Below are 11,645 nucleotides of genomic sequence, written 5' to 3' on the forward strand. Positions count from 1 at the left end.
ACTAAGTGAAAATAGCAGTATTTTTAGCAATATGCTATTTACACTAAGTGCAAATACCTATTTACACTATGTTAAAATAGCAGGATTTCTACTATCAAGTATATATATATATATGTATAAAATCTGCTGTACATATATACATACAAGGAATAAATTCTTGAAATATATTTGATTTAGTTTACAGATAAACAAGGGAAAAAAACACGCAACGTAACCTATGTATGAGTTTCAGTTCATTTTTGTAACACGCTTAATTTGTTCGCAGAAAGGAAACTCAAATGGCAGAAACCGACATCCTATTTGTTTTCTTTATTTTACAAAAGCACAATGTGTTGTTTTCATTGTGAATGTACACAAATAAAAGCAGACCTTTTGTACAGTGATGCATTATTAAAAAGACAATAAGTGTTTAAAGTTGATTCTGCTGGTATAAGGAAACAGTTGAAGTGATCGTGCCGGCGCGCACGCACAAATATGGAAATATTATGGAATATTTGGATTAGTGGCGAATGAGAGAGGTAGGATACACGAGCACAAAGCTCCATTTCGCAAACAGTTGAGTGCACAAGCCTAAAGTATACTCCTTTGTCAGTCTATGTGAGAGACGCATTCAGAATCAGCACATGGTCACTGTCTAGTGGGCTTTGTTTTCAAGTGCGCATTGTGCAACTCATGGCATTCGCTATTCTTCTGCTGGCGGTTATCAAACAGTGTTGCATTGCTGCTGCATTCTGGATTGGGGATGAATTGCCTGGATTCGTTGTAAAGCCTCATGCAACGAACCGAGATGTCCGTACCGTGATGGTTCGGTACGAATACATGTATCGTTCCACCCCTAATATATATATATAAATATATATTAGGGCTGGGTAAAAAATATTGATATCTCGATATTAATCGATTCTCTTTTTTACAGAACGATATCGATTCTTAAATCCCAAGAATCGATTAGTCTAGCCTGTTTTCAGTTAATGGACGGAACGTTGAAGGACACTTCCCATCCAATATATCGCAATAAACATTGTGCTTTGGTGATTTTAATATGAAACAAAGTCCCAGGTTTCAATTTATGTCCATTGTATTGCAGTATTCAAACAATAAATGCCGTTTTAGCTCTGTTTAATGTGGAGTGACAGATCGCTGTAGCGCCTCAGTTCAACAGACGCAGCAGCGCGAGGCGCACGTGAACTGATTATCTCCTCCACATTAATACCAGCTTCGGCACAAAATAAACATGACTAAACATCCGAAGGTAAGTTAAAAGAAAGAGTACAACTTTACAATCTGTATCCTGTCTCATGCAATCGCTCAATCAGTGTTTCAGCCGCGCAAAGACATCAATATAAAGTCTTGTAAACATAAACAATGTCACGTAACGTCACATTTATCTCAGAAACAAACATATTCAGTGACCATAAACTCATTAGTCATCCAGAAAAATAAACTGTACAGAGGGGTATTTTGCTAAATATATGCACCATATAACATGTTCATTATATTTTTTACTGTTCTTATGTTTAATTTATGTTTGAATAAATCCATCAATTTTTTATGACAGCCACCATTTAAATTTTTATTTAAAAAAAAACGAATTGAAGTAGAACTATTATTATGTAACTGTAACTTTATTACTTTGAAAACTTCATTGTGTAATTTTAACAGTTGTATGCCATAGCTTACAAATCAGCAATTAATCTCATCCAAAATAAAAGTTTTTGCTTACATAATATATGTGTGTTTACTGTGTATATTTATTATGGATATATATATAAATACACACACATGCACGTATATATTTAAGAAAAATATGTTATATTTGTATATTAAATATATTTATATATAATATCAATTATATAAATATATACATGTAAATATTTTCAAAATATACTGTATGTGTGTGTATTTATATATGCATAATAAATATACACAGTACACACACATATATTATGTAAACAAAAACTTATTTTGGATGTGAATAATCGTTTGACAGCACTAATATATATATATATATATATATATATATATGCTTTTTTTTATGTATGTATGTATCATTCATATCTGTAGTACAAACCTGCCATTTTCGTGTGTGCAGGTGGATGCATGCCTCGTGTCAGGGAATCCACTCAGAGGAGGAGGTGGAGAAGATTGCCGATACCAGCTTTGACTGCAATCTGTGCCAAGGCCACACCCCCCTCTCTCCCCGTAAACACTGCTTTTGCACAATCCAGTCAGTTTTACGTTTATAAATCGTTTTTTTGGTTGACATTGTGTATTTGTGTGTTCGTTACACAGCGCCTGGAACGCCGGCCAAGTCTTGTTTGGATTTAGTCGAGTCTGTTCTCATGCCGCAGAGAGTCACAAAAGCAAGAGATCCTGGTACTGATGTCATTTTGCGAAAACATTACGGTTTGTTTGTGTATTTATTTATATAGTTTTAAACATATTTACAAAAGTGTCAAATTATAGTAAATTGAAAGATGTTTTGGTAGCGCTATAAAATAAGGATCCATTTTGTTAACATTTTAACTACATAATGTTACTTTGAATGCATTTTTTAATCTTAGTTCATGTTCATTTTCAACATTTACATATGTTGTTAAAATCAAAGGTCGTATCTGTTAATAGTATTTAATGGACCTGAACAAACAATGAACAGTTGAATCAACACTGTAACAAATGTATTGCTTATTGTTAGTTAATGTATTAACTAATTTTAACTAATGGAACCTTAAAGTGTTGCTGAAATCTCCATATTTAATTCTGGTTATGCTTAGCTGTTAAAGACATATGTTATTCTTTGTAGAGTAAAACCTTCTCACAAGCCATAGTAATGTACGATTTGAGAGTGAATCGTTCTTTTGAGTCGGTTCTTCATTTTTCCAATGAGGTTCCTCTGTGTTTCTGCTCCACAGAGCTGACGAGGACGTACACCCAGGACGGTGTTTGTCTCACAGAGTCTGGCCTGTCGCAGCTCCAGAGTCTCGCCAATGCAGCCTCGCGGCGGAGACGCTCCAAACCCAAACTCAAGCTGAAGATCATAAACCAGAACAGTGTGGCCGTGCTGCAGACGCCTCCAGACCCACAGACTGAACTCTCCAGAGACAGAGACCTCGATGACACCAAAAGTACTGCTTCTTACTTCTCAATAGGGCTGTCAAAAATTTTTTTGAATTTCGAATAGTCGTCGAATTTAAATTAAAAATCCATATTCGAATGCAAAAACGTTGCATTCGAATTTTAGGTGTGCGTTAAGGAGGCAGCCTTATCAGTGGCGCACAAGATGCGATGACGATGTAAGTGTCGTTGCATTATAATGTTTTTGTTAGCCTATCCAGTTGAAGCCACTAGATGCGGCACTGCTGCGTTGTTCATTAAAAATATTGCGGAAAAAGAGAACATCAATGCAGAGATCTTGCTTACGTCAAAACTGAAACCAAGCCGTTCACCGAACACATATTTCGCGCATTTTCTATCTTTTTCTATCTAAAAAAACATATATTGAGACTTTATGGCGGGGTTTTTTCCCCCATCCCACTGCATCTCACGTTGCATTTTCTATCTTTTTCTATCTAAAAAAACATATATTGAGACTTTATGGCTGGGTTTTTTCCCCCATCCCACTGCATCTCACGTTTTTAAATTTAAAAAGTACTCTGTGTGATTGACTTTCGGCACTTTGTATTAAACTATGCATACATACATGATGCTGTTTTGTTTATAGTTAAGCAACTTAATTCATTATAATTGGTTTATAAACATGATTTTAAACATTATGCACTTTTTTCGCAGATTGTCGTTATCTTATGCTTTGAATAAACGTGCATTAGTAATATTTGGTCGATGCACCCTCTTGTGGCCTCAGAAGAGAAGCCAAAAACTATTCTTCACCATAACTGAAATTATGCATTTTAAATTAGAATATAATTCGAATCTTGATAATATTTAAGTACAAAATTCGAATTTAGTTTTTCAGTCATTTTGACAGCCCTACTTCTCAGCCATACTTCTTTTAGCAGTAGTTTCATACCCGTTTTGAAGGTTAACAACTTTACCAAACTCAAACCAAACTAAGAGCATTTAAACCTACACCAGAGTTGAACAATGCTTATAATTAAATTGTATGTAAAATTAAAATAAATAAATGTACCTGCACAGTTAATCAGTAACCGTTAATATAGCTTAGCACAATTTTGAAAATCAAATGCTGCGATTGAATTAAAGGGTTAGGGTAACACTTTAGATTAGGGAACACATATTTACTAGTAACTAAGAATTTATTAAACCTTAATAAACTCCTGATTACTGCTTATTGAAATGGGAATACAATGGTCACTTTATTTACACATTTGCACTATTTCGTAGAGTTTGTAGCATTTTACCAGTATTCTGCCAAAAGTTTGATGATTTAAACGTTTGAAAGTGAATAATTTAAGACTGAGTTGTTAGAATTGTAACTTGCAGTGTCAATAATTATTAGGCCGATAATTATCATATAGTCCATTACTGATTATAGATTACATTATGAAAACTGTAATTAGTAATGTAATCTGTAATATACTGTATATATATATGTAATGCAATATACTGTAATTATGAGTACTTAATTAAATTACAACAGTAATAAGTCTTCAATTTAATTAGTGTTAAAAGAATAATACAATAGTAAACAATAAACAAAATAAAACACTTACTAAAACATTTATGTTTTATCTGTTCACTTACATCATGTGACCAACATCAGGGAACCACAAACCTGCAAATGTGTTGTTAAATTATTGAAATATTAGCTTAAAATCTCATGGGGTACTTGGAATTAAATATTTTACATCCAAGCGGTTCGGCTGACAAGAACGTTTGGAAACGTTCATATGCCATTAATGGGCAAAAAAAAGTCCATGGACACATTATATGATTATAGTCAGTATTCCTTTTATCTCTGTCAATCATCTTGGATGGGAAATTTTTGGTGAACTCATGACAAAGCATTATAGAGATCCATGTGATTATTTTGAAAATGATGTATCGTAGAAGGCAGCATGATGTCTACCTACAATTTAAAACAGCCTTCACATTGGGAGTGCACCTATAGTGCCATAAAACTAGGTAGACGGCTCATTATAGTGATTTGAGATGTTCTTTTTAGCACAAATGGACTAAATCTATTGTATAAGACATACAGTATTAAAGTGTCTCATTTTACAGTTCTCTTCCTGTAGTCTGGGTTTGCTTACAGGTGTGTGATTCCTGACAGCTGTGTGTGTGTGTGTGTGTTTTGCAGCAGAAGGGGAGACGGTGGACGGTGAGGGGAAGTCCGACTCCAGCCCCGAGAGAGAGGCCACAGCAGAAGACGACTCTAAAGACACAGATCCCTGCAAGAAGAGGAAGAGGAAGCCCTACCGCCCAGGTGAGAGACAAGATGCTTCAGCAGAGTATAACCAAACACTTTTCCTTTGTATGAGAGCGTTCCTCGTTTCCAAAACAATGCTTGTACTTTATACAGGGCTATTATGCATAATTAGAAAAAGGAATAGAGTAGAAGGCACAGAGCTTGTCTTGCTTTGTTTATTAATCTAATAAAAACAAAATTGTGATATGTAATATCTATATCAGCTAACGAATGGAAAATGGTCATGAAAAATGACTTTTTTATATAACAAAGTTTGATATTGTTGGGAAAAGAACTTTCTTACTTGCATACACTGAAAAGTTTTACATTTTGAAATTTAAAAAAATTATAGCTTCATCGGAACGGTTAGAAACTTGGTGACTTTTATGGCATTTCTTATGTGAACACACCAAAAAAAAAAAATATATATATATATATATAAAATAGAAAGAATATTGCATTGTTTTCAATGGGGAAAAGTGGATAATTATTACATAAATATTAATTGGTACTATAAAATACAAAATGTAAAAGAAAAAATATTATTGAACAAAAATCTATTCCACTGAAGTTTCTGCTTTTATTCAGGTATCGGAGGTTTCATGGTCAGACAGAGGAACCGGACGGGTCCGGGCAGAACCAAACAGGCCTTGGTCAGGAAGGACTCCACTGGCTCTGAGACCCTGCACGGCAAAGATGAGAGTGAGTATCTTTCAACACTTTCAGCACGATGACTTTCTGGTAGCTTATGTTGAATCTTAAATCAATATCTTCAGTCTTCATCATTTTTTTAATATCTTTTTTAATGTAACAACTGCTGTCAAATGTCCGAAGTGCATAAGGCTGGATCACATGTCACCCCTAATGTAGACTGATCTATCATTAACATCCACACTAATAAATTTGAGGTCAAACCAAAAAATGCATTAATATATCTATTATATATGTTGTCATTTTTGGATTACAAAGAATTTTAATGTAAAGAATGAATATGTTTACTCTTTTCTGTCCTGATAGGCTGGGGCGACCAAGCGCCTGACACTCCAATGGATGTAAAACATCCTTTGTCTGATTTTCCTGACATTCCTGAGGTTAAAATACGGAAACGCTACAGGAAAAAGAAGACCAAACTGGAGGAGGCTTTCCCTACTTACCTACAGGTAAGTAGGGAAAGAAATTAAATAATAAGAAATTAAATAATTTCTTATTTAAGAAATTAGTACTTTTATTCAGCAAGGATACATTAATTTGATTAAAGGGGTCATATGATGCTGTTAAAAAGAACATTATGTTGTGTATTTGGTGTAATGAAATGTGTTTATGCGGTTTAAGGTAAAAAAAAACACATTATTTTCCACATACTCTACATTATTGTTTCTCCTCTATGCCCCGCCTTTCTGAAATGCGTCGATTTTTACAAAGCTCATCGGTCCGAAAAGCGAGGTGTGCTCTGATTGGCCAGCTATCCAGTGCGTTGTGATTGGCCGAATATCTCAAGCGTGTGACGGAAATGTAACGCCCCTTAACATATTGTGATGCCCTGTCCGGCCGGAGCGACCAGACAAAAACATTAAAACCCATTATAAACGAGGCATTTGTTGCGTCGTGTCCTCTTTTGAAAGGCCAAACAAAGTAGTTTCACTTTCACAAGAAAACAGCGTCACACACCGTGGCCTTGAGTGAGCGGAGGCCAGAGGCCTTGAGAACGGCGCGGCCGGCAGATTTGACGAAGGAGCGTCCGGCAGGCTTGCGGCAACCACATGTGACGACCCCGGGCTGAACTCCGCTTCGTCCACGGTGAAAGCCGATCCGGCGATCCACAGCGCGAAGTTGATGTATTCCCTCAGCGACCAGCACGGATCAGCTCTAGGCATGACGAAGCGGATATCGTCCTCTTTTGGAAGGCCAAACAAAGTAGTTTCGCTTTCACAACGAAACACACAGCGTCTTCACGACATGGCGGCGGCGGCAACAATACTACAGCGAGAATAAAAGTTACGCCTTCTTTCTTTGCGTGAACATTTGGGCGGCGTTATGCAAATCTTCCCACATAGGGAGGTAGACATGTGGGGCCGTGTTAGAACGAGCCGTTTTAGGTAGGTGTGGCTGACTCTTAACTTTTATAAAGAATGTCTCTTTGGATTTGAGACTTTAGTCTTTGCAACTTTACAGATCTTCTTTATGCACCAAGAGCTTGTAACACTCCAAAGAGAAAGGAAAAAATGAAATCGCATCATATGACCTCTTTAAAAGTGACAATTTATAATGTTTTAAATTTATATTCATAAAATGTATCAAGATGTCCACAAAATATGAAACACTGATGATAAGAAAGGTTTCTTGAGCATCAAATCAGCGTATTGGAATGATTTCTGAAGGATCGTGTGACACTGAAGACTGGAGTAATGATGCTGAAAATTCAGCCTTACATTACAGAAATTACATTTAAATGACATATATTAAATATATATATTTAATATATATTCAAAAAGAAAAAAAACTATTTAATTGTAATAATATTTCACATTATTAAGTTGGCTTGAAAAAGCCAACTTGCTGAAATCCTATTTAAACTTCTTCTGAGACCAAATTTTAAAGTGTATCTCCTCCTAGACTTATAAAGCTACAACCACCAAACTTGGCCCAGACCTTCAGACTGGTCTGACTCGGGTTGCTATATCTTTTCTAACTGATCCGGCTTACGGTTTTCGTAAACCAGACTATCAAAACCACCTAAAATCCCATAGACTTTCATTGAGGGGTCAAAACTTTTGTACGATGAATCTTATGGTTTATTTAAGCTGTCTATTGCTATAGCAAAGTTTAACAACTCCCAACTGAAAAAGAAAACAGCTGATTGGCTGCTTTGGCTGGTCTCCCAAGCTGGTTTTAAAGTGGTTTTGGCCACTTTTTGTTTAGCAGGTCAGGCTGGTCTTAGTTGGTTTTAACTGGATTAGCATAGAAACATGTTAACAACATGCTAGTAACTTGCTAATCATGTTAACAACATGCTAGTAACATGTGAACAACTTGCTAATCATGCTAGCAACATGCTAGAAACTTGCTAATCATGTTAACAACATGCTAGTAGCTTGCTAATCATGCTAGAAACATGCGAAGAACTTGCTAATCATGCTAGCAACATGCTAAAAACTTGCTAATCATGCTAAAAACATGCTAGTAACACCCTAGCAACCACCCTGGGTACCATAGCAACCACATAGAAACACCCTAGCAACCACTCCAGGTAGCCTAGCAACACCCTAGCTACCACTCTGGGTGCCCTAGCAACGGCATAACAACACCCTAGCAACGGCCCTGGGTACCTTAGCAACTGCATAGCAACACCTTAGCAACCACCCCGGGTACCATAGCAACACCCTAGCAACCAACCCAGGTACCATAGCATCCACATAGTAACACCTTAGCGACCACATTGAGTACAGTAGCAACCACATTGCAACACCCTAGCAACAGCCTGGGTACCATAGCAACCACATAGTAACACCAAAGCAACCACCCAAAGTACCTTGGCAACCGCATAGCAACAACCTAGCAATGGCCCTGTGTACCTTAGCAACTGCATAGCAACACCCTAGCAACCACCCCAGGTAGCCTAGCAACCACCTAGCAACACCTTCGCTACACCCCAGCTACCCTTGCAACCACATAGTAACACCCTAGCAACCACTTTGGGTACCCTAGCATCCGCATAGCAACACCTTAGCAACCAACCCAGGTAGCCTAGTAACCACATACGTCAGTGCAGAGTAACGCCATCTGAGAGCCAGAGCCACGCTGCCAGACTGTCTGCTCAGACAACACCCTAGCAACCACCAAGAATACCCTAGCAACTGCATAGCAACCTCTTAACAACCACACTGTACACCCTAGCAACCAGCCCGGTTACCTTAGCAACTGCAGAGCAACAGCCTAGCACCCACCCCAAGTACCCTAGCAACCACATAGCAATACCTAAGCAACTACCCCAGGTACCCTAGAAACACCCTAGCAAACACCTTGAGTACCCTAGCAACCACACTAGAAGCCACCCCAGGTAACCTAACGATCTGTTTTTCTATGTCTGCTCTACTGATAGACTGTATTGCCTTCAAAACATTCGAACTTTGATCTTTAAAACTATTTTAAGTATTTCAAACTACTTCAAACTGAAAACCTTCAAACTTCAAGCTTTTAAAACTTTTACAAACTTTCTGGCTCGGCTTTTTCAAGCCAACTTAAAGTTTGTCTACTAACTTTACTATCTAGTTTCTGTTTTTACTGTATTTGCCATCTTGGTGAGCTAGGAAACTTCTTTCCAAAAAAAAAAAAATTGGATAATAGTGGATGTAGGGATATGCCGGTATCAAATTTTCATGTTGCGATTAATTGCTAATGCTTTTATCACGGTATACGGTATTATCACAATATTGAAATTTAGTTGCAAAAAAGTGCTGTCATAATACAGTATAACAGGTTTAATAACTTTTTTCTTATAACAAAAATAACTGAACATTTAAATACAATAAAGCAATACACAAAAAAATTTATAAAGTTCAAATTTTTACACAGATTAAAGTGCAAAAGAACTATAAAGACCAATAGGTATCACTTTACAATAAGACCTCATTAGTTACCCTTAGTCAATGCATTAACATTCTCAATGAGCAATAGCTACATTTGCTACAGAAGTTATTAATCTTTGTTTAAAAAAAATTAATTTAGTTCATGTTAGCTCATTAAATAACACAGTTGCAACTTTTGATTTTAAAAATGTGTTTTTAAATATTGGAATTTCCTAAGATTAACAAAAGTTTAGAATTTTTCATTGGCAGTTTATGTTAACTAATGAATTAACTAATGTTACCTAATGAAGCCCTAATGTAAAGTGTGACCGAACAATAAAGGATCAAAACACTTTCAAACATATTCATTATCGTGATATATCGCACACGTTTAAGTGGATGAAAGCAAAAGAAAAAATGTATAACATGACCAATTAAGTTTATCATTGTTATGTATACTAAAGTAAATAAAACAGATTCAAATCAATATACTACTATTATAAACAGTGTTGGGGGTAATATGTTACAAGTAACGCAAGTTACATAATCAGATTACTTTTTTCAAGTAACTAGTAAAGTAACGCATTACTTTTTAATTTACAAGAGAATATCTGAGTTACTTTTTCAAATAAGTAACTCAAGTTACTTTTTTTTTCTCAATTTATTGATTGACAGCTCTCCTGTCCCCATGTTGAGAGAAATCAGAAGATGTTACTGTAGTTCTAAATAAATATGAATATGCATTAACTCATCTCACTCACACAAAAAAAGCACAGATTCAGTATTCCTCAAAATGAATAAAAATAATGCAACTCAGAATATGACGCAAACCTCCAATAATTAAATGTTAAACAACACAAATATCCTTTATGTATTTAATCCCATTCTATTAACCAATGTCTTTGCTTCTGACCTTCGATGATCCAGTTCAACCGTACTAATAAGCAAAAATTACACATGATAAACTAACATTTCTTCTTCTTTTTTTATTGCTGAAGAGTGCTGAACTTTCTTCTTCTGCGTTCTACTGTACAGACGTGAATTTACATTTCCTTCAGCCTGAGGCTTTTGGTGTGAAAGGGCTTTTATATTTGCCAAAAGTAGAACTTTTTATATTAAAAGCAAACAAGCAAGCCCTGCCCAGATTTTAAAAGTAACGTAACGCATTACTTTCCATAAAAAGTAACTAAGTAACGTAATTAGTTACTTTTTTGTGGAGTAACGCAATATTGTAATGCATTACTTTTAAAAGTAACTTTCCCCAACACTGTTTATAAAACAAGTGATTCGGACTCTTAATTGTATTTGAATGAGCCACATTCAAAGTTACATAGCCAATATACAAACGCCATTTGAATTCTCTATTAATGTGGCACATTGCGGCATTGTTTGGTAACTGTAAAAACAACTAGTCTTGTGCTGTATTTAATCTTGACTTATTTGGGACACATCCCACTTCTAGGGATGGGGGATACCACTTATTTTGTTTTCGATACGATACCGATATTTTTCAAGGCAGTATCGTCGATATCGATACCGATACGATACTTCTGAACTAAACTTTTTTTTAAATGTATTCAATTATTAAATTACTAAGAGTAAAATGGGTAATGATAACCACTTTATGTTTAAAACACATTTTAACATTCAATACGCCTTAATTGTAATTTATTAGGTTATATTTTTGTTTACAC

At 35.7% G+C, this 11,645-nt stretch overlaps 1 protein-coding gene across 1 annotated transcript in view; it reads left to right on the forward strand.

The window, feature by feature from the left end:
* kmt2cb (lysine (K)-specific methyltransferase 2Cb) overlaps positions 1 to 11,645 on the forward strand; it is a 134,740-nt gene that overhangs the window by 80,290 nt on the left and 42,805 nt on the right. Inside the window, exons 21-26 of the mRNA XM_016283713.1 lie at positions 2,093 to 2,202; positions 2,293 to 2,376; positions 2,913 to 3,125; positions 5,279 to 5,404; positions 5,975 to 6,088; positions 6,404 to 6,546. Coding sequence (XP_016139199.1) covers positions 2,093 to 2,202; positions 2,293 to 2,376; positions 2,913 to 3,125; positions 5,279 to 5,404; positions 5,975 to 6,088; positions 6,404 to 6,546 — 790 coding nt within the window. The remainder of the gene's footprint in view (positions 1 to 2,092; positions 2,203 to 2,292; positions 2,377 to 2,912; positions 3,126 to 5,278; positions 5,405 to 5,974; positions 6,089 to 6,403; positions 6,547 to 11,645) is intronic.

Source organism: Sinocyclocheilus grahami, unplaced genomic scaffold (genome assembly GCF_001515645.1).
Source record: "Sinocyclocheilus grahami isolate Dianchi unplaced genomic scaffold, SAMN03320097.WGS_v1.1 scaffold176.1, whole genome shotgun sequence".
Lineage (NCBI taxonomy): Eukaryota > Metazoa > Chordata > Actinopteri > Cypriniformes > Cyprinidae > Sinocyclocheilus > Sinocyclocheilus grahami.